General features: G+C 39.8%; 1 protein-coding gene across 6 annotated transcripts in view; it reads right to left on the bottom strand.

Annotated features, from left to right (window-relative positions):
* Nucleotides 1–24,744: 24,744 nt before the first annotated feature.
* IFTAP (intraflagellar transport associated protein) overlaps nt 24,745–25,178 on the bottom strand; it is a 57,697-nt gene continuing 57,263 nt past the window's right edge. For all 6 annotated transcript variants that reach the window (XM_068555209.1, XM_068555212.1, XM_068555211.1 and 3 more), the window contains exon 7: nt 24,745–24,983. In XM_068555209.1, coding sequence (XP_068411310.1) covers nt 24,825–24,983 — 159 coding nt within the window. In that variant the 3' untranslated portion in view covers nt 24,745–24,824. The remainder of the gene's footprint in view (nt 24,984–25,178) is intronic.

Here is a 25,178-nt window from a genome sequence, read left to right as displayed (position 1 = left end):
TTCGCATTATAGGGGTCCCAGAAGGAGAAGAGAGAGAGAAACGACTAGAGAAAATATTTGAAGAGATTATAGTCGAAAACTTCCCTAACATGGGAAAGGAAATAGCCACCCAAGTCCAGGAAGCGCAGAGAGTCCCATACAGAATAAACCCAAGGAGAAACACGCCGAGACACATAGTAATCAAAGTGGCAAAAATTAAAGACAAATTATTGAAAGCAGCAAAGGAAAAACGACAAATAACATACAAGGGAACTCCCATAAGGTTAACAGCTGATTTCTCAGCAGAAACTCTGCAAGCCAGAAGGGAGTGGCATGATATACTTAAAGTGATGAAAGGGAAGAACCTACAACCAAGATTACTCTACCCAGTAAGGATCTCATTTAGATTTGATGGAGAAATCAAAAGCTTTACAGACAAGCAAAAGCTAAGAGAATTCAGCACCACCAAACCAGCTCTACAACAAATGCTAAAGGAACTTCTCTAAGTGGGAAACACAAGAGAAGAAAAGGACCTACAAAAACAAACCCAAAACAATTAAGAAAATGGTCATAGGAACATACATATCGATAATTACCTTAAACGTGAATGGATTAAATGCCCCAACCAAAAGACATAGACTGGCTGAATGGATACAAAAACAAGACCCATATATATGCTGTCTACAAGAGACCCACTTTAGACCTAGGGACACATACAGACTGAAAGTGAGGGGATGGAAAAAGATATTCCATGCAAATGGAAATCAAAAGAAAGCTGGAGTAGCTATACTCATATCCGATAAAATAGACTTTAAAATAAAGAATGTTACAAGAGACAAGGAAGGACACTACATAATGATCCAGGGATCAATCCAAGAAGAAGATATAACAATTATAAATATATATGCACCCAACATAGGAGCACCTCAATACATAAGGCAACTGCTAACAGCTATAAAAGAGGAAATCGACAGTAACACAGTAATAGTGGGGGACTTTAACACCTCACTTACACCAATGGACAGATCATCCAAAATGAAAATAAATAAGGAAACAGAAGCTTTAAATGACACAATAGACCAGATAGATTTAATTGATATATATAGGACATTCCATCCAAAAACAGCAGATTACACGTTCTTCTCAAGTGCACACGGAACATTCTCCAGGATAGATAACATCTTGGGTCACAAATCAAGCCTCAGTAAATTTAAGAACATTGAAATCATATCAAGCATCTTTTCTGACCACAACGCTATGAGATTAGAAATGAATTACAGAGAAAAAAACGTAAAAAAGACAAACACATGGAGGCTAAACAATACGTTACTAAATAACCAAGAGATCACTGAAGAAATCAAAGAGGAAATAAAAAAATACCTAGTGACAAATGACAATGAAAACACGACGACCCAAAACCTATGGGATGCAGTAAAAGCAGTTCTAAGAGGGAAGTTTATAGCTATACAAGCCTACCTCAAGAAACAAGAAAAATCTCAAGTAAACAATCTAACCTTACACCTAAAGAAACTAGAGAAAGAAGAACAAACAAAACCCAAAGTTAGCAGAAGGAAAGAAATCATAAAGATCAGAGCAGAAACAAATGAAATAGAAACAAAGAAAACAATAGCAAAGATCAATAAAACTAAAAGTTGGTTCTTTGAGAAGATAAACAAAATTGATAAGCCATTAGCCAGACTCATCAAGAAAAAGAGGGAGAGGACTCAAATCAATAAAATCAGAAATGAAAAAGGAGAAGTTACAACAGACACCGCAGAAACACAAAGCATCCTAAGAGACTACTACAAGCAACTTTATGCCAATAAAATGGACAACCTGGAAGAAATGGACAAATTTTTAGAAAGGTATAACCTTCCAAGACTGAACCAGGAAGAAACAGAAAATATGAACAGACCAATCACAAGTAATGAAATTGAAACTGTGATTAAAAATCTTCCAACAAACAAAAGTCCAGGACCAGATGGCTTCACAGGTGAATTCTATCAAACATTTAGAGAAGAGCTAACACCCATCCTTCTCAAACTCTTCCAAAAAATTGCAGAGGAAGGAACACTCCCAAACTCATTCTATGAGGCCACCATCACCCTGATACCAAAACCAGACAAAGACACTACAAAAAAAGAAAATTACAGACCAATATCACTGATGACTATAGATGCAAAAATCCTCAACAAAATACTAGCAAACAGAATCCAACAACACATTAAAAGGACCATACACCACGATCAAGTGGGATTTATCCCAGGGATGCAAGGATTCTTCAATATACGCACATCAATCAATGTGATACACCATATTAACAAATTGAAGAATAAAAACCATATGATCATCTCAATAGATGCAGAAAAAGCTTTTGACAAAATTCAACACCCATTTCTGATAAAAACTCTCCAGAAACTGGGCATAGAGGGAACCTACCTCAACATAATAAAGGCCATATATGACAAACCCACAGCAAACATCATTCTCAATGGTGAAAAACTGAAAGCATTTCCTCTAAGATCAGGAACGAGACAAGGATGTCCACTCTCACCACTATTATTCAACATAGTTCTGGAAGTCCTAGCCACGGCAATCAGAGAAGAAAAAGAAATAAAAGGAATACAAATTGGAAAAGAAGAAGTAAAACTGTCACTGTTTGCGGATGACATGATACTATACATAGAGAATCCTAAAACTGCCACCAGAAAACTGCTAGAGCTAATCAATGAATATGGTAAAGTTGCAGGATACAAAATTAATGCACAGAAATCTCTTGCATTCCTATACACTAATGATGAAAAATCTGAAAGAGAAATTAAGGAAACACTCCCATTTACCATTGCAACAAAAAGAATAAAATACCTAGGAATAAACCTACCTACGGAGACAAAAGACCTGTATGCAGAAAACTATAAGACACTGATGAAAGAAATTAAAGATGATACCAACAGATGGAGAGATATACCATGTTCTTGGATTGGAAGAATCAACATTGTGAAAATGAGTATACTACCCAAAGCAATCTACAGATTCAATGCAATCCTTATCAAATTACCAATGGCATTTTTTACGGAGCTAGAACAAATCATCTTAAAATTTGTATGGAGACACAAAAGACCCCGAATAGCCAAAGAAGTCTTGAGGCAAAAAAATGGAGCTGGAGGAATCAGACTCCCTGACTTCAGACTCTACTACAAAGCTACAGTAATCAAGACAATATGGTACTGGCACAAAAACAGAAACATAGATCAATGGAACAAGATAGAAAGCCCAGAGATTAACCCACGCACCTATGGTCAACTAATCTATGACAAAGGAGGCAAAGATATACAATGGAGAAAAGACAGTCTCTTCAATAAGTGGTGCTGGGAAAACTGGACAGCTACATGTAAAAGAATGAAATTAGAATACTCCCTAACACCATACACAAAAATAAACTCAAAATGGATTAGAGACCTAAATATAAGACTGGACACTATAAAACTCTTAGAGGAAAACATAGGAAGAACACTCTTTGACATAAATCACAGCAAGATCTTTTTTGATCCACCTCCTAGAGTAATGGAAATAAAAACAAAAATAAACAAATGGGACCTAATGAAACTTCAAAGCTTTTGCACAGCAAAGGAAACCATAAACAAGACAAAAAGACAACCCTCAGAATGGGAGAAAATATTTGCAAACGAATCAACGGACAAAGGATTAATCTCCAAAATATATAAACAGCTCATTCAGCTGAATATCAAAGAAACAAACACCCCAATCCAAAAATGGGCAGAAGACCTAAATAGACATTTCTCCAAAGAAGACATCCAGACGGCCACGAAGCACATGAAAAGATGCTCAACATCACTAATTATTAGAGAAATGCAAATCAAAACTACAATGAGGTATCACCTCACCCCTGTTAGAATGGGCATCATCAGAAAATCTACAAACAACAAATGCTGGAGAGGGTGTGGAGAAAAGGGAACCCTCTTGCACTGTTGGTGGGAATGTAAATTGATACAGCCACTATGGAGAACAATATGGAGGTTCCTTAAAAAACTAAAAATAGAATTACCATATGACCCAGCAATCCCACTACTGGGCATATACCCAGAGAAAACCGTAATTCAAAAAGACACATGCACCCGAATGTTCATTGCAGCACTATTTACAATAGCCAGGTCATGGAAGCAACCTAAATGCCCATCAGCAGACGAATGGATAAAGAAGTTGTGGTACATATATACAATGGAATATTACTCAGCCATAAAGAGGAACGAAATTGAGTCATTTGTTGAGACGTGGATGGATCTAGAGACTGTCATACAGAGTGAAGTAAGTCAGAAAGAGAAAAACAAATATCGTATATTAATGCATGTATGTGGAACCTAGAAAAATGGTACAGATGAGCCAGTTTGCAGGGCAGAAGTTGAGACACAGATGTAGAGAATGGACATATGGACACCAAGGGGGGAAAACTGTAGTGGGGTGGGGATGGTGGTGTGCTGAATTGGGCGATTGGGATTGACATGTATACACTGATGTGTATAAAATTGATGCCTAATAAGAACCTGCAGTATAAAAAAACAAACAAAACAACTAATACTAAACTTTCACTGGGTTATTTGTATGGAAATATGTTAATATAAATGTTTCAGACATTACATGAAATTTCTAAAAATCTTATATTTGTATGTGTATGGAAATATGTATGGAAATATGTTAATATAAATGTTTCAGACATTACATGAAATTTCTAAAAATCTTATATGTTCTGGTATAATGTTATATGTAATAATCCTAGTTATTACTTTAAAATGTATATCTCAGAAATAACTAATTTTCTTGTCAACTGCATTATTATGAACTTTCATCAAATTTTTAACTGTGGTCATTTTTAAGTCTTTTGTCATTTACAGACAGTTCTGGGTGTACTCTGATGATTTTGCAAATATGTTCCTATAAAAGGGTTTCATCTTCAAGAAATTCATGGAAAAGACTCTGACAAGTACAGGTTTCTGGTAACTGACTGTACTGCTGAACTGAATGAATAAGCATTTTCAGAACTCTAATGAAAAACTGATGAACTCATAAAAGTGCTAACAAAAGATCAAGATGAAAAAAAAAATTAATTACATGGGACTGAGTGAACTGATGAGGATGAGTATAATTTTTGTGACTTTCTGTCTGAATTAAAAAAAAAAAATCCCACAAGGACTCAGAGGCAAAGAATATACAAATCAATTTTCACTGCAAAGTAAAGGAGCTGTTACAGTGGAGGATTACTGGACTGAATGTCAATATTATGACATAGTATGAGTGTGTTTCATGTTTGGTAATTGCAATCATTGTTGCTTTTGTTGTGGTCATCCATGTACAATGCTTGGTGTCAGTCTATTTATCTCTTGTAAAAATAAAATACAGTGTGTGTGTGTGTGTGTGTGTGAAAAAAAAAAAAGAAATATTGCAGAAGGGCAACATTATGGTCCCATGAGCAGTCATCACCCACGTTTGCCCAATATCTCCACAATTAAGGATTCTTTTTATCATACCCTTCCCCGAACCTCCATGGAGTCGATGTATTGAAACAACATGCTAATAACTAATAATAAGCTAATAGCGTTTATTAACAATCCTTTGTTCCCCATTTTTTTTTTAATTAATGAAGGACACAGAAAATGATAATTTAGATTCTGGTCAGCACCGGATTACCAATATAACCACAGTGAGTTGATGTAATCCCAGCCAAAATACAAAAGGGTGGTTCAGAGCCCAGACTCTGGAGCCAGGACACCCGGGTTAGAATCCCAGCTCTGCCACTTCTCAGCTGTGCAACTTTGGGCAAGTTATGCAACCTCTCTGTGCCTCAATGGTCTCATCTGTAAGCTTCTAGTAATAATAGTACCTATCCATAGGGTTGTTGGAGAGACTAAATGAGCTCAAATATTTAAAGAACTTATAACGGTGCCTGAAATATAGTAAATGCTAATTTATGCTAGCTCTAATTTTTTAAACAGCTTTATTTCTAGAAATGACTCCAGGAAATACTTCTAGAACCTTGTGTCCTTGGATGTCTGGATCTAAGTGAAGGACTTTACATTAAGGTCTTTTAAAATTTCATCTTGTTTTCATGTGGCCCACAATTCAGCCGTCACCATAGAATTAATCATAGCTTTAATACCATCATTCTGCATCAGGTAAGGTGAAAATAAATTAAAATTATCTGTAATATACTAACTGTGTTAGTTACACTAATGTTAATCATTTAAACTCTAGATCTTTAAAAATAACTATTTCTTCATTCATAAAGTGTCACTAGGACATACATATTATTTCCATTTCCTTCACTCTATTTGGAGAGTCAAGATAGAAGCATTGGGCTTCCCTGGTGGTGCAGTGGTTGAGAATCTGCCTGCCAATGCAGGGGACATGGGTTCGAGCCCTGGTCTGGGAAGATCCCACATGCCGCGGAGCAACTAGGCCCGTGAGCCACAACTACTGAGCCTGCGCCTCTGGAGCCTGTGCTCCACAACAAGAGAGGCCACGATAGTGAGAGGCCCGCGCACCGCGATGAAGAGTGGCCCCCGCTTGCCACAACTAGAGAAAGCCCTCGCACAGAAACGAAGACCCAACACAGCCAAAAAATAAATAAATTAATTAATTAAAAATAAAAAAAAAATAGAAGCATTTGTCTGATAAAGGCAAGCACTTCACAGGGGGCAGAGGAGAGATAATAGGAAATAGAAGGGCAAGAAAACTCAACTGGGGGAAATAAGTCAAAATGCCCTAAATGGACAACTATATTACCATGCCCAGAAAAAATGAAGAATGCAATAATCTTAGCATAAGGAAATAGCCCTGAAAATGTCAGCGGCCCAATCTTTCCAAGTGAAATGGATAACCACCCAGAGGGTGAGAGAGTTGGGCTATACAATCCCCATACCTGCCATCCCCAAGGCCGCCAGCACTTGCAACACTTTTCCCGAGTGCTACCCTCTAGACAGACACCACCCTCACACCCCATCAGTTTCTAATACTGGCTCTGTGACCTTAAGAAGTTACTCTGTGGCTTGATTTCCTCATTTGTAAAATAGAGATAACATCTGTATCCACCTTATAGGGTTTTATAAGGATTAAATGAGTTAATGTGGGTAAAGCTCCTAGAACAGTGTCTGGCACAAATTGTTACCTAAGTCTAAAATATTATCTTTATTTTTTAAAAAATACAGGTTTCTAAACTTCTCCCCAGTCCTAATGAGTCAGAATCTGCAAATCTTCCCTCAGGCGATTCTGATGTGGATCAGCTTTGGGAACTATGGATGGGCAACTTTACTATTTTAAGTGAGATTATCACTTAGTTATCTCATTTAAAATATCTCCAAATGGGTCAAAAGGTACAAACTTCCACTTGTAAAATAAATAAGTCATGGAGATGTAGTGTACAGCACAGTGACTATATTAATAATTTTGTATTGTATATTTGAAAGCTGCTAAGACAATAGATCTTAAAACTTCGCATTACAAGAAAAAAAAATCCTGGCTGTGTATGGTGATGGATGTTAATTTGTGGTGGTTATTTCAAAATATGTACAAATATTGAATTACTGCGTTGTACACCTGAAACTAATATAATGATATATGTCAATTATACCTCAATAAGAAAAAATTTAAAAAGCACAACCCCAAAAAACAAGGCACTAAACAGGAAGAACAAAAAAAAAGAATCTCCAAGTGGCCCAGGAACAGAAATATGAGACAATCTGACGGATCTAGACTAGTAGTTCTCAGCTGGGTAAGTTTTGCCCCACAGAGCATGTTCGTCAATTCGGGCAGGAATTTTTGCTTGTCACAGGTGGAAGGGGAGTGCTACTGGTGTCCAGTGAGCAGAGGCCAGAGATGCTGCTAAACTTCCTGCAGTGCCCAGGGCAGCCTCCACAGCAAAGAATTCTCAGGCCCAAAATATCAACGGAGCTAAGATTTGAGAAACCCTGATGGACCAGTGCTTCCCAAACTTTTATGTGTATACGAATCACCTGGGGATCTTGTGAAAGTACGTGTTCTGTTTTTTTTTTTTAAACATCTTTATTGAAGTATAATTGCCTTACAATGGTGTGTTAGCTTCTGCTTTATAACAAAGTGAATCAGTTATACATATACAATATGTTCCCATTTCTCTTCCCTCTTGCATCTCCCTCCCTCCCACCCTCCCCATCCCACCCCTCTAGGTGGTCACAAAGCACCGAGCTGATCTCCCTGTGCTATGCGGCTGCTTCCCACTAGTTATCTATTTTACATTTGGTAGTGTATATATGTCCATGACACTCTCTTACCCTGTCACATCTCACCCCACCCCCTCCCCATATCCTCAAGTCCATTCTCTAGTAGGTCTGTGTCTTTATTCCCGTCTTGCCACTAGGTTCTTCATGGGCTTTTTTTTTTTTTTTTCCTTAGATTCCGTATATATGTGTTAGCATACTGTATTTGTTTTTCTCTTTCTGACTTACTTCACTCTGGATGACAGACTCTAACTCCATCCACCTCATTACAAATACCTCCATTTCATTTCTTTTTATGGCTGAGTAATATTCCATTGTATATATGTGCCACAAAAATGGGCAGAAGACCTAAATAGACATTTCTCCAAAGAAGATATACAGATGGCCTACAGACACATGAAAGAATGCTCAACATCATTAATCATTAGAGAAATGCAAATCAAAACTACAATGAGATATCATCTCACACCGGTCAGAATGGCCATCATCAAAAAATCTAGAAACAATAAATGCTGGAGAGGGTGTGGAGGAAAGGGAACACTCTTGCACTGTTGGTGGGAATGTAAATTGATACAGTCACTATGGAGAACAGTATTGAGGTTCCTGAAAAAACTACAAATAGAACTACCATACGACCCAGCAATCCCAATACTGGGCATATACCCTGAGAAAACCATAGGTCAAAAAGAGTCATGTACCAAAATGTTCATTGCAGCTCTATTTACAATAGCCAGGACATGGAAGCAACCTAAATGTCCATCGACAGATGAATGGAAAGTACGTGTTTTGACTCAGTAAATGTAGGGGGAGACCTGAGACTCTGCTTTTCTAACAAGCGTCACCAGGGAGCTTGTTAGAATCATTCCAGGCTCCACCCCAGGACTGTTGGATTATAATCTGTATTTTAACAATTTCCCTGAGGGATTTGCAGGCACATTAGAGTTTGAGAATTGCTCTAGAAAATCCAGTCAGATTCACACTAATCCACAAAAGAGAAAGCTATTTTTTTGGACCTATTGACAAAGAGTAAGACTGGACATTATTCTCTAGGCAATTTTTTTATATTTAAATAAGATGGAAAACTACAAGGATTTTATTAGATGACTTTATTAGATTTTATTATATTAAATAATAATCTATAATTATTTGTAAAAAATAATTTTATAATTATTGGATTATTCAGACATTCAAAGTAGGTCTTAGTGTTCCTTAATCAAAACACTTCAAAGCTTAGAAGTGTTCTGGGTAACGGGAAGGGCAGGGGAGGGTAGAGGAGGGACAGATGGGAAAGAGAGAGGAGGAAGGGAAGCGAGAAGGGAAAGAAGAAAGAAGGGAGGAAGGAGGAAATGAAGGAAAGAACAAGATAGGGAGGGAAGAAGAAAAGAAAGAGAGAGAAGGGAAGGTTATAGAGAGGAAGAAAGGAAAGAAGGAAGGAAGGAAGGAAAAAGAAAAAAGACACTGAGGTTTGGTAAATGCTCCATACAAGATTAAGCAAAATGATCTTTCTTTACTGCAGTAATTCTCAGAGCCTTTAATGTTCTCATGTGCAATTTGAAATTCCAAAGGGAGGTATTTTCAACATTTGACCATAGAAGCTTTTTATTATAGAGCATCTCAAGGCCTTGATAGTCTAACGAACTCACCTTTGGAAATGTTGGTCTAAGTAAACCATTTTCTTCCTTGAGATTTGAAAGGACTGCCATGCAACCATTTTCTTTCCTTGAGTTTTGAAAGCACTGCCCCACTCAATCTCTAGGGACTTTTGTATCCTTAGGAACCAAAATAGGCACTAATAGATTAAAATAGCAGGTACCATTTTAACCATCTTGCACATACCAGGCACTGTCCTAGACGCTTGATATGCATTTTCTCTAGTCCTCACAACAAGTCTGCAAGGTAGGACTTAACTCATTGTGTACCTTAAGAAAATGAGACATAGAGAAGCTGAGAAATTTGCCCCAAACCATGCCTGCTGGTGAAGCCTGATGTGCTCACTCAGCTCCACTTAATGAAACATTGTCTTCCCTGACATGAAGGTTAGAAACCAAGAGTCTCTCACCAGATTCAAATCCTGGCCATAGACATCTGTTCTCCTTAGAGACCAGACTTCCTTTTTCCCAGTAATTGGCCTGGCATCTGTCTCGATTTCTAACCCACATCTCCATCATCCTCATTGTCTTGCCTTTAACATTTCTACTTGGCTCAGTGTCTTCTGCTGTGATCGACTTTCAGAGACACACCCACCTCCTTCTTTCCCACAGTGAGGCCCTGGGATGGAGACCCATGCCCTGGAGCTCAGGCTCGCTCAGATCTCCCGGATGCGTCATGTCACCACTTCTAATTCCTTGCTTGGGAGGAAGTCCACCAGCAGATGAAGGTATTCGTGGGCCAGCAGCTCCTCTCTGGTGTCCTCCCTCCCCCATTCAGTACCTAGCAAGCTCTGGAGAGTTGTCCTGTGCTGTCATGTTGGAGAAACAGGTGGTCCTCACACTGCACTTGACTGCGCAGCCCACCTCCTCACCTGATCCTCTGCATTCATTACCCCCTTCCCACATCAGATAACATCTGCCTACAACAACCCACTATGGAGTCATTATTTTGTGCCAGGCACCGTGCTAAGTGCTCATATGTACCATCCCTTTTTAACCACACAACGCTGTGAAGTAGGTAGTATTACCCCCACTGGAAGAAGGGTACATTAAACCGATAGAGCAGACATTATTCACACGATCACCCAACTAATGTGTGCTGAACGCAAACTCTGTTCCTCCAAACTCATCCTCTTACCTGCTAAGCCCTGATGACCCTCAATAAAACAATTAAATGCTCGTAAAATCCTACTGGAAATGGACAAAGACGGGGTGCCGACCAATCACGTGGGTTGCTTGGTTTCCTCGTGAAAGGCACCTCATGAAGTTTGCTTGGCAAATATTTCCAACGACAGATGTGCAAACTCAGGAAAGCTGTTAGAGCACGTGGTTGTATTTTTCCAGCCCAAATTTACAACTAAACAGAACTTTGGTTTATGTCAAAACAAGAGGCTAAAAATGGGTTCCCAGGCTCCAGTTTTACAGAGATGTGGTTTTGTGAAGAAAGTTGGTCCAAATCGCAACACTGAAAAATGAGCCTTGTGCAAAACCACCCACAAGCTCGGCTTGGTTTGGGGTGGAGAAGATCGGCCAGTGCCCTTTATCCTTGGCTCCTGGACCCTATGAGACATTTTCCCCTCAAAACGTACCCTTAGGATATGAGTTACTTATCTGTAAAATGAAGGAATGGAACTACCCCCAACTCCACATTTTATGGCTTTCTGAAATGCAAAACCAATTTCAAATTGCCCCTTGGGAGCAGCTCATAGAGGAGAAACAGATAAAATTGGCCCTGTTCACACATAGGTTTTCAATCATCTATTCAAGCTCAGTTTCACGCTTCCACACAATGCACACTCCTGGAATTCCTTCACTCGCTTCCTGTTTCAGCATTTCAGAGGTTACATACATCAGGAGAGTCCTGGACACCCCAGAACCCACTTGTGATTGGAAGTAGCCAAAGCAAGAAAGAGCAAGAACCAGCTCTGTTTCCCCCTAATACCTGATCTGTCACGTGACATCACCACACTTTTCTCCTTGGAAAGGCAATGATATTCTCTATTGTCCTCAACCAGTGCTTCTTAAACTGTTTGGGTGTGAAAACCCAGTTTCGTCTTTTTGTCTGATAATTTCCAGTACATCTTAGATGGCTATTTTATAAAACAGAATAAAAGTAAATTACTGGAAAAATGAAATGCTGCTTGGATGTCACAGCAATTTCAATTTGCTATAAAAGCTTCTAAATGTTTGCTCTTATTTCCAGACTTTTCTTGCCATGGACTTGTAACAAACAGTTCACAGAAGCACGTGGGACTACAGACCACACAGAGAGGCGTTGCCCTAAATCCCTTTTCAATTCAATTCCAGACATTTATTAGGCAATTTCTAGGTCTATGCTAGGTGCTGTGGCCACCACTGATATTTACATGACTGGCTTAAAACCTCTTTCAGTTGCTGAGATGAATGAGAATGAGGCTGGGCTATTGCAAAGTGATAGTGTAATTAAATAATCCATAGGTTTCAACTGGAAAAGAGGGAAAATAGCACTTGGCTTGAGAAGTATCACAAGTCAGAAAGATGATATTTCATAAAGAATGAAACCTCCTACAATATCATAGTGTTATGTTTGGAAATTCCAGACACCTCTCAACCCCCCATCAACATGTTTTTCTTAATCCTAGCTTTAACCCTCAGAGGTTGGAAGAGAAAACTGTGAAGCAAAAACTTAGGATTCAGCCTCAAGTCTTCTCATCCACTCAGCCTCCCCATATGTAATCCCTCACTGAGTCCCATCAACCCCATCTCCACTACAGGTCCTGAATCCATCCACTTCTCTCCACCTTCACTATTAACACCCAAGCCACCATCACCCCCCACTTGGATGACTGCAAAACCAGCCACATAGCGGGTCATCTTGCTTCTTCTCCTGACTCCATCTCAACACCAGCAAGCAGAGTTGATCTCTTAAAATATAAAGCACATCAAAGACTTCAAAAAAAACCTCCATGGCTTCCCGTAGCACAGAGATTAAAATCCAACTCCCTATCATGACCTCCAGTGTCATACAATCTCAGGACCCCCCCCCTACCTGCCTCAGTTATCTCCAACCACCTTTGCTTTCTCTCATTACACTCCAGCCACGCAGGCTTTCCTTATGTTTCTCTGGTCACCAAGCTTTTCCCACTTTAGGGTCTTGTCCTAGCTATTGGCTCAAAAAGGAACACACTTTCTCCTGGTCATTGCAAGCCTGGCCCCATCTTGCCACTATGGTCTCAGCTTACCTGTAACCTCCTTAACGAGGTTTTCCCTTTTCACCCAAATGCTCTCTTTCACTTCATCCAGGTTGGCGTTCCTCACAGCAGTTATCAGCAATACGCGTTCTGTCTTTGCTGCTGCAACTCCAGAGTGCCAGTGCCCTGCTTATCAGAAGCACTCAATAAATATTTATTGTCTGTAGGAAAACTTGCAGAGCCATCCAGGAGCTTGCGCTTAGTTGCTACCTAGTATGAAAAATAACAAATTCACTCCAAAAAACAAAAGTGCAATAAAAGAAGCTGAGGGATTTGTTTGCTGACTTACTTGGGATTTAATTACATGGAAGATTTTGATGAAAAGAAGGAAAAATATTGTAGTAGATTATGGTGCTAATGTGTGGGAGTTTTCATTGTTTACCCCTGTCTCCTTCCTGGGGTATTATTAATGAGCCAACTATCTTGTATGTGATAATGTATTACAATGAGTTGCGTTGGGTTGTGGGTCAAGATAAAATAGCAGAGTCCAATTTAAGCAAAATGCCATTTGCTTGGTGAGTGGCAGACTCATTTCACGCTTGCTTCTCTCCTTCTGCACTTTAGCTGTGCTCACCCTGAGTTGAACAGCGCCAACCTCCCTCCCATCTAGGGAGGGATGGGAGGAGGTAGATGAACCAGCTGTTCAGCAATCGAATTTGACCTCTGAGAAAACAAGAATCAAGGTGGCCCCTCCAACGGCCACTCATCGCAAAGGCTCACCACCTTGCCTTTGAATGATAGAGGGATTCTTGACAGCCACCTCTGATCTTCTGAAAATACGGGCAGGTATTCACCACCTGGTTACTCTCAGAGCAGCTCCTGGGCCAAAGCAGGGCACTGACCCCAGGGACGTGGCCTTCTAGTTCAACAGACGACCTTCAAAAGACAGGCAGCCCCTTACGCCCACCTGCATTAACTGTCAGCTGCCCACAAGAGAGTACAGTGGTGGGAATGCCCCTCTTATCTCCGGCTGTGGTGGAGAGAAGCTGCTCTTGTGGGCCGAGAGGGATGGTTTTCAAGGGTTTCTTTGCTTTTGATGTCAACCCTTCACCACCGCAAGAAGAACATGTGCCATCTGTGGTGTAGTGTCTGATGGGGGAGGGGGATGGGCAGGCAAATACACACAGATACTGGTATGTGCCACTGATGCCACATCATCCGGATGAGCCATCTCTCCCCAAAAGAACACAGGGCTCAACTTCTAGAAAGTAAGGTCTATTTACTTCTCCCCTTAGCTATGGAATATCAATAACTCATTTGAAGCAATGAATCTAGCTAGGGTAGTACTAGTTCACCACTGGGTTCCCCAGGATACTGCACTGACTTCTCTTTCCTGTGTCAAAACTGGCCTCTCTGTGATGTTACTAAGTATTTAGCCATTCATTTTTCTTCTCCCACATCTCATCTAATATGATGGTGAACATGTGGTAAACACTCAGTTGACACTTAGTGTTTTCTTAATACTTTCTATTTTGATTAGTTATGGCTTAAAATGTAAAGACTGTCAAATTTGGGGAAAATGAACATGGGAGCACACTTTTAGCAAAGTGCAATTCATTTCTCATTCTAAACTATGGTGATGGCATTGGACAGGTTATTTATTTGATATATAGCATATTAAAGCTTAATTTCACCATAATGAGAAGTGATCACTTTGGTACCATCTGTATAAAACCCTTTGTGATCCTTGAAAATTGAGGACCATAACTAAACAGGATACAGCAGACTCATTTAGGCCAACAAATACAGAAGCCATTATGTAAGTGAAGAAATTTTCCAGAAATACCCTGACCAGCACTTTACTCAGTCCCTGACTTGTAAGGGACTCACATTTCCTTATTGTTTTGAACACAGAAACATCTCAAGTGCAACACCCAAGCCCTCATCTGCAACTTGCACATATTCTTCTTGTTTGTCTTAAATGAAAGCCCCTTCTCCAGAGTTCTGGGCACCTGCACACCAGTAGCCAGGTGTTCAGCTGTTCAAACACGAAACATCCACCAACATGTACCTGCCTCTGTTACACTTATACTCGGTGGGATTGGGGGAAGCAGAAACCAATGCTATAGGCAAAGCTCACAGGGCAGAACAATAACAGGAATAGAGCTGAAGAAACAAATGCTGCCGGTTTTTTCCCCAGAGAAAGGTTAGCAAACTCAATTTTAGCAAAACAAAAAGGTAACCCAGACTAACCAAACTGTGGATTTCATTCACATTTGAAAATAAGTTGGATTCACTGCAAAATAATATAAATATATATACACATGAAATATATATCATATATATAGATAGATATAAAAACATCAAGTCATCAGAAGTCATTAGAGTCAATACATCAATAACAGGATAATACTATAACCAAAGCATTTAAAGAAAAGCATAAACTACTCTCCAGAAACTAAAGTCTCCTGAGGAATCAGTTGACCTCCATTTTTCAAGCTAAGTCCTCTATAAGTTCAAGACAATGACCTTCTTAAACCCAAAGGACTTAGGAAATCATTTTTGCAAAGACATCTGATACCATGGCTTTTTTCCCCAAAAAATGCCCCAATATGTCTGTGATTCAAATAGTTTCCAGGTTTTCCCATCTTTGTGGGTAAAAATAAGAAGAATTAGCAGTTTTTTCTGCATGGTTGTTAAACACCCTAGTTACTTCAAGCACCATTACCACCACTTGCACATAAGCCATCCTTTGAAAATACTTCTTAACCTAAACTAAAATTCATGCTAATTTCTTCTGAGAATATAGCCAATATTAACACAATTTGGAGAGTTATTGGATTTACTTTTTTAATCTTAACAGGGATGTCAATATTCTAAATGCACTCAATGGAGATAATCTACTACCACCTGAAGTGGAACCAACAACAAAAATCTTTAGAAAGACTGCACATTTTTATAGAGATGCAAAGTATTACAATTATTTATCATGTACCATAACCTTTATTACTGACTTGCCATTATTTTGATACTAAAATGTCTTCCTACATTCCTTCATGCAAAATTCACTTACATTAGAATCATATTGTTGGGTCTTTTTTTCCTCCCATTTTTGTACTGGATGGAATTACTTTTTCTGATTGTTCTCTCAATAAATCAACGTTCTGGTGCAGCTTGTGCAGACATTTTGCATTTCGTTTCTTTATCATAAATTCAATGGATTAACAAATCATGACATTAACTATTTGTTTCTAAAAACAAAATGTAACAGAAGAACCAGACAGTAGATAAACATTAGCTGAATGAATAAATCTTAATGGGATCCATTTTTGTGGCACTCTTCCTGGATTTTGTAAGTAAATGAAGTCAGATAAGAACCATAATACGTAAGAGACAGTGTTTCCTAAAGATGCAAGAATGAATGAGATTTGGTGTTTGCCTTTGGAGTTGGTGACCGGGGGGGGGGGGGGGGGGGGGCGGTGGGCGGTTCCAGTGATGGGGGAACATGTACACAAGGCAGAATGTGACAAGTAGCAACAGTGTTACAAAGTGATATCCAGGTTCTGGGGAAGATGAAATTATACATGGTTGGGAGAATCAGAAATGTTTCATGGAGGATGTGACCCTTGGGGTGCATCTTAAAGGATGAGGAGAAATTCACTGGGCAGAAATGGAGGGTGACCATCCAGAAAGAAAGAACAATAAGAAGAAAAGCATGAAGGTGGGAGGCAACATTTGGGAACCACATGTAGTCAGTTTTGTCTGTATCATGGGGGTACAAGGGAATAGGGCCTTGGATGCTAAATTGAGAAGTTTTTAATAATCAGTAGGCAATGAGCAACTAGTAGTAGTTTTGAAACAAGATAGTAACATGAAGATGAATATGAAAACAATGTGCAAAACAAGCCAGAATGGAAAGAATAGAGGCATTTAGAGACTAATTGGGAAGTAGGAAGGCTTCCTGGAGGAGATAAGTAAAAATGATGTCTTGGGGCTTCCCTGGTGGTGCAGTGGTTGAGAGTCTGCCTGCCAATGCAGGGGACACGGGTTCGAGCCCTGGTCTGGGAAGATCCCACATGCCACGGAGCAACTGGGCCCGTGAGCCACAATTACTGAGCCTGCGCACCTGGAGCCTGTGCTCCGCAACAAGAGAGGCTGCGATAATGAGAGGCCCGCGCACCGCAATGAAGAGTGGCCCCCACTTGCCGCAACTAGAGAAAGCCCTCGCACAGAAACGAAGACCCAACACAGCCATAAATAAATTACAAATTTTAAAAAATAAAATAAAATGGCGTTAGAGAATTAGCAATACATTAAAAAAAAAAAAAATGAAGTCTTGAATAATGGCCAGGGGGTTACAGAGGAGAGATTGGAATGAAAAGGTAGCACAGAGGCCAAAATAATAGCCTCTGGCAACCAATGTGGTGCCATAAACAGAAATAGGAACATCAGGAAGAGAAAAACAAGCTGCTTTAGAGGATGGAGTGCCTAACACATGAATGCCTCGTACATTCCAAAGGCAACCCAGCCAAAGACCCAGCACCTAATGCATCGCTTCCCTCTCTCAGTGTTAGGGATCCTAGAACTTACCTAGCCTCCACTTGTTCACACCCGACGCTGTCTACAACATGCTGGGAATACCCAAGTCCCTCTTGGCATCTCCATCTCTTATGGCTCATTCATTCAGCATCATGAACACAAGTGCCTCCCATCGAGGGGCACCATGCTCATCCTTATCAAGGATGAGATGCTACCTTCACTCTCTCAATTCTAATCGTCTAGCCCTGATGCAGCTCTGGCATGCTGTCCTGATCCCTCTGGATGTGGTTTCTTGGTGCTTGTTTGCTTTTCATGGAATTGGCTTTACTATTTAGCAGATTTAAAAATAATACAAAATTCAAAAAAGAAAATAATACGCACCTTGCAATAAAAACGTGGAAGTTGAGAAAAATCTCAGAAAACCGAGCAAAAAGAAAGAAAACAGAAGAGAGTATGAAAACATTGTAGTAGCATCTAAGAAGTTCAATATCCAAAAAGCGAACATTCTAGAAAGAAAGAAAAGAGGAAATGGAAGGAAGCAAGTCATCAAAAAATAATTCAAGACAATTTCCCAGAACTAAGGATGTAGCTTTCCCGACTAAAAGGCTACTGAGTGCCCAGGACAAAAAATGAAAATAGACCTGTGTCAACACTGATCATCGTAAATTTTCAGAATACTGGGGATAACGAAATCATAGAAACTTCCAGAGAGAGAACAATATAGCCTGGCACACACATCCCTCCAGTGGAGCCTTCCCCCAATACAATACAGCCCTATCCCCTTTCCACCATCTCCTCCCGAACGTAAGTCAGATTTTGTCTCTCCTCTGTTTAAAAACCTCTTGTGGTTCACATGACACTCAAAATAAATAAAAGTGTAATGAAAATGAGGGAATTAGGCTTTAAGATCACCTCTAAAATGTGATGACTCTTATGAGCATTAACATTATTGAATGAATGGATAAAGGCTTCTGCTTTACAGGCAGCTACCAAAATGGAATTTTTCTCCTTCCTACCTCACTCTTTAAGTTCTGTTTTCTTTTTCCCTTTCCAGTTTTCCTTTAGTCATCAGTCCACACTTTTTAATGTAGAATGTTGGCAATATCAGTATTGTATCACATGAATGGCTCCTCAATAGGGTTTTTAATGTTAAGAAGTCATAACAGGGTTTCAAAAGAACAATTGAGAAGTGGGTCAAGTTTCCATGTGAACCAAGAATCTCTCAATTTTCCATGGAGTTGTGGCAAGGAAAAGAAGGAACAGATTGGATGGAACAGTTCAGGCCAATCAGGTGAGGCTTCCCAAATTTGCCTGGGCCATCGGATTGTCATGAGTCTAAGAAGTAAGAATATATACCAAAAGTGCTCAGTATCTGTCTAACTAAACTGAATCAATGAAATGGACCTCTGGGTTCTTCAAACTAATAAGCTCATACTTTAGGTGTGATTCATTCAGTAAATATTTATTGAACACCTACTTTATTGCAGGTCCTTTTCAGGTGTTGGGGACACAGCAATAAAAAGACAGAGGAAGTCCATGCCCTCTTGCAGTTTATGATCTCATGGGAGAGTCAGATAAGACACAGACAAGGTAAGATAATGGGATCAACCAGGACGGAGTGAAGGCTGTAATAACGGGATTAGATAGGGTGGTCAAGAGAGAGACTCTGGGGAGACACATTTCACCTGAGACCTGAATAATGAGAAGGACCCAGCTACACCAAGACTTGGGAAGACCAATCAGAAAGAAGAGTGAGAGCAAAGGTCCTAAGGTGGAAACAAGGTGGAGTGCTTGAAAAACAAAAAAGAATATGAACTGGTTAGAACATAATAAAAAATGAGGAAGAAGGTACAAGATGAGATTGGAGAGGTAAGTAGGGGCCATAGGGTGTAAGGGCTGGGTAGGCCAGGGTGAAAATTATCGATTTCTCTTCCACATATGGAGAAATATTTTTCTAGGAAATTCTAAGATTGTCTCTTTCATGTCATTTCCCATGCTATTTTACTCATGTACCTTCGACCGCCAAGAAACAAGCCAATGAAATGAAAATTTTTTGTTTTTCTTTTTCATACTTCAATTCATCCATACAATTACCTAGCACATAAGGAAAATTTATTCTTTTAAATGAGGATATAGCTCTATCTCATTCATGGGAAAAGAAATTTCTTGATGAAGGAATCAAGGAAGTTCAATATCAGGTCTAAGTATTTTTTCTCCTTGTGCAACTCCCCATAAGATGGATCCTGAAGGAATAAGATTGCTTGGAGTGCCACCGCACTGAACAAGCTAGGGCTGGTATTGCAGGCCTGGAGTGAAATTTTCTCCATTCAAGTTCTTTCGTGTTGTAACTGCTACATTATTTCAAGATACTCTTTTCTTCTTCCCTCCCATTTTGGTGTATACATGCAGGAGCTTCTCCTTATCTTCTACTCTTTCTTTTCCTCAATGTCACTACCTAATCCGGGTAAGCATTATCTATCAATACAAGCTCAGGCTTCTTCTAAGGGCACTTGGTTAGGGTTTGCCAACCAACGTAAAATAAACCATTCACATCGATTCAAGGGACCCATAAAGCTGAAAGTCATAGAGGAGTATTTGCTAGTTAGGGGAAGAGTAATGGTACGGTTGAGACAAAACTATTTCATTCAAAGGCCTTAAGGGACCCATTTTCCAGTGTCACTTTTGCTGTAATGCACAATTGCCCCAAATAATGTAGGAATCAAAAATTCCCAAAGTGGGGGACTTCCCTGGTGGCGCAGTGGTGAAGAATCTGCCTGCCAATGCAGGGGACACGGGTTCGAGCCCTGGTCCGGGAACATCCCACATGCCGCGGAGCAACTAAGCCCGTGCGCCACAACTACAGAGCCTGCGCTCTAGAGCCCACGAGCCACAGCTACTGAGCACACGTGCCACAACTACTGAAGCCCGCACACCTAAAGCCTGTGCTCCACAAGAAAAGCTGCCGCAATGAGAAGCCTGCGCACCACAATGAAGACCCAACACACCCAAAAATAAATAAATGAATTACTTAAATTTATTAAAAAAAATAATTTCCAAAAGGAATGAAGCCAATAGTACACCAACTCTACAGATAGAATGCTCTACAGTAACGTTCACCTGCCATCTACCCTGCCTAGTTAATGGAACACTCCACCAAAGTGTAATTCTTTTTGAATACTTAGTTTTGTTTCTTCTATTATAAAACTATTTAAGTCCATAGAATTGGGATGTCTGAAAAATGGTGAAGTCTTTCTTTATCTAAAATACCAAAATGCTATGTGTATATACATTGAGTCAAAAGAGATCCTCTGGTCTTATGAACAATTATGTCACAATGCAGTTGTCTCCTCAAGTCAGCATGTGTGTATACATTGCATGCTAAAATCTTGTTTTAACCTCACAATTGCTCCCTCATCTCCTCATTGCATCAATCAAAAATCCTTGCTAGTTCTACCTCCAAATCTCTAATCAAATCCATACTTTCCACTTCCACCTACACTGCCTTAATTCTGGCTCTTATCTCCCACACAAACTCTTCTCACAGCCTCCAATCAAAAAGTCCTACTGATTCCTCCTGGCCAGCCTCAAGTGTCACCTCCTCTTTGAAGATTCCCCAGCTCTCCAAGGCATAATTCAATAACTCCAACTTGCTTTGCCCAGTAGCTCTTAGTACACATTACTCTTACAAAACTGATTACACTCTACTGCAGTGCTGTCAAATAAAAATACACAAGCCACATATGTAATTTGAAATGTTCTAGTAGCCTCATTAAAAAGGTAAAAAGAAATTGGTAATTTTTAATAATATATTTTATTTAACCAGATAGACCCAAAATAAAATTTCAACATGTAATCAATACAAAAATAAAACAAGATAGTCTATAATTTTTCATATTAATTCTTTGAAATCCAATGTGCATTTTACATTTATAGCATATTTTAGACACTAAGTTGTCATCAAAAATAAATGATCTGGGCTTCCCTGGTGGCGCAGTGGTTGAGAGTCTGCCTGCCAATGCAGGGGACACGGGTTCGAGCCCTGGTCTGGGAAGATCCCACATGCCGCGGAGCAACTGGGCCTGTGAGCCACAACTACTGAGCCTGCGCATCTGGAGCCTGTGCTCCGCAACAAGAGAGGCCGCGATAGTGAGAGGCCCGCGCACCGCGATGAAGAGTGGCCCCCGCTTGCCACAACTAGAGAAAGTCCTCGCACAGAAACAAAGACCCAACACAGCCAAACATTAAAAAAAAATAAAATAAAAAACAAAGTCCTGTAGAATTAAAAAAATAAAATAAAAATAAAAAAATAAATGATCTGTATTTAGATGTCAAAAAATTTACAACTGAAGAAGTAGATCCACATACCCAAGTTGTTCCAAATGGACTTGAGAGTTTTATAATAAGTGCATCAAATATCAACTTTATATTTTAAATGAAAATAAAATTAACATTTAAAAATCAGTTCCTCAGTCACACTAGTGGCTAGTGGCTATGATGTTGGACAGTGCAGCTCTACTGTAATTATTTGTTTATACATTTGTCTTCCCCACTACGTCAGACCATGTCTAATTTACTTGTATCCTCCCCATTGCCCAGCATAGGTTTGGCACATAAATGGTGTTTTGTGAAAGTCTTTTGACTAGACGAAGAAAAATAGATGTGGAAATCACCTGACTATAGCAATATTAAATCAAGAGCGTTTTTTGTAAGGAATATAAATGGCAGTTTTTATGAATATATACACACACACACACAAGCACAGGACTGTATGAAAACTAATTAAGACTAAGTACATTTGAAATTGGTGCAGCTGGTATGGAAAGCAGTATGGTGGTTCCTCAAAAAACGAAAAAGAGAGTTGCCATATGATCCTGAAATCCCACTCCTGGGCATATATCTAGACAAAATTATAATTCAAAAAGATACATGCACCGCAATGTTCATAGCAGCACCATTTACAATAGCCAAGACATGGAAACAGCCTAAATGTCTATCAACAGATGAATGGATAAAGAAGATATGGTATATATATCTTTAATGGAATACTACTCGGCCATAAAAAAGAATGAAGTAATGTCATTTGCAGCAACATGGATGGACCTAGAGATTATCATACTGAGTGAACCAAGTCAGAAAGAGAAAGACAAATACCATATGATATCACTTATATGTGGAATCTAATATATGACACAAATGAACTTATCTGGGAAACAGAAACAGACTCACAGACAGAGACAACAGACTTGTGGTTGCCAGGGTGTTGGGGGGCGGGGAGGCAGGGGAGGAATGGATGGGGAGTTTGGGATTAGCAGATGCAAACTATTATATACAGCAGCAGTTCCCAACATTTTTGGCACCAGGAACCGGTTTTGTGGAAGACAATTTTTCCACAGACTAGGATGGGGGGGGGGGATGGTTTTGGGATGATTCAAGCACATTACATTTATTGTGCACTTTATTTCTATTATTATTACATGGTAATATATAATGAAATAATTATACAACTCACCATAATGCAGAATCAGTGGGAGCCCTGAGCTTGTTTTCACTTGCCACTCACTGATAGGGTTTTGATATGAGTCAGCAAGCAATTGATTTATTATGGTCTCTGTGCAGTCAAGCCTCTCTGCTAATGATAATCTGTATTTGCAGCCGCTCCCCAGCACTAGCATCACCACCTCAGCTCCACCTCAGATCATCAGGCATTAGATTCTCATAAGGAGCACGCAACCTAGATCCCTTGCGTGCACGGTTCACAGCAGGGTTCGCGCTCCTATGACAATCTAATGACACTGCTGATCTGACAGGAGGCGGAGCTCAGGTGGTAATGCAATTGATGGGGAGCGGCTGTAAATACAGATGAAGCTTTGCTTGCTCACCTGCCCACTGCTCACTTTCTGCTGTGCGGCCCGGATCCTAACAGGCCACAGATGGATACCGGTCCGTGGCCCGGGGGTTGGGGACCCCTGATATATAGAATGGATAAGCAAGGTCCTACTATATAGCACAGGGAACTATATTCAGTATCCTATAATAAACCATAATGGAAAAGAAAAAATAGAAATAAAATATATACAGTCAAAGGGCTTCCCTGGTGGCGCAGTGGTTGAGAATCTGCCTGCTGGTGCAGGGGACACGGGTTCGAGCCCTGGTCTGGGAAGATCCCACACGCTGCGGAGCAGCTAGGCCTGTGAGCCACAACTACTGAGTCTGCGCGTCTGGAGCCTGTGCTCCGCAACGGGAGAGGCCACGATAGTGAGAGGCCCGCGCACCGTGATGAAGAGCGGCCCCCGCTTGCCACAACTAGAGAAAGCCCTCGCACAGAAACAAAGACCCAACACAGCCAAAATTAAATAAATAAATTTTAAAAAAAAAATATATATATATATATACAAAGAAAAAAAAGACCAAGTACATTTGTTACTGATTCCTTCAATGATAAAAATTACTTCATACATACTATTCCCCCTTCGTCTGTGCCTTCACCACTTTTTCTCCTCCCTTTAAAGCATTCGTGGGTATTTTACACAATTAGCACTTCCTAATAGTTTTTACATTCTCTAGTTGTCTTCTCTATCTATGCCTTGCCTTCTCAAATTATATTGTAAACTTCTGGAAATAGAGATCATTCCTTGTACTTTGTAACTTTCCTCACACATGGCTGAATAGCAATAACAAAGTGCAAGAATTTAATATATGACATATAATCAATTCTCAGATGCTTTCTTTTTCAGTAAAGTCTTTTCCCAATCAATCCTAGAAGCCCAACCTCTCAGCACTCACATTCATACCACTATCTGTGGATAGCTGAGACCAGTGACCTACCACATAATCAGTTCTTCTCTGTGTTTTGCATGTTCAATTGCCCTTCCTCCCCAAGGGGGCGGGATGAAATTTCCAGGCTTTGTGACAACACCCCACATTACCTAGTTTCCGCGCTCTCATCGGATGGACCCTTCTGTAGGCGTTGCTTCCTGTCCCCGTTTGCCACCTCCATCTCCCCCGACCAGCCATGGATGCAGCCACGTGACAGAAGAGAACTCTGTAAGGGTAGGGGGCTCTTTGGTCTTTTTAGTCTCATCTCCCTACTGACAAATAACTCTGATAAATCAACGCACACACAAATTTCCACAAAAGGGATTATAGTAGGTATATATTTTATTCTAATGTTGCTTGAATTAAGAACAAAGTAAAAATAAACACGAAGATGTCTTGGTGGATCAGTCACGGGGTTTCTCTAAGTCTGTGCTCTTGCTCTTTTGCTTGTATAGCTCTTTGATGGCATCTATCTCTGCAGGAGTGAACTTGGGGGTCAGCATCACAGCATCATAATCAAATTCCTCATCAAGTGAGAAGGGCCGAACTTCATCTCCGACTATCTATAAAAGGTAACAAACGAGGAAAATAACATATAATCATTGTAAATGAAGATAAAGTTGAAAACATAAACTCTCTATTAATATTTAAACTTATTTTAGACTTCAGCACTCTGAGCTGATTAAGCTGTTTTTAAGTAAAGGAATAAATTCAATTATTCAATTTGACCTAATTTAAGCCTCTTAATATGCCCCATT

This window comes from Eschrichtius robustus, chromosome 11, assembly GCF_028021215.1.
Source record: "Eschrichtius robustus isolate mEscRob2 chromosome 11, mEscRob2.pri, whole genome shotgun sequence".
NCBI lineage: Eukaryota > Metazoa > Chordata > Mammalia > Artiodactyla > Eschrichtiidae > Eschrichtius > Eschrichtius robustus.
The sequence above is the reverse complement of the archived record's forward strand: the minus strand, read 5'-3'. Positions and strand labels throughout refer to the sequence as shown.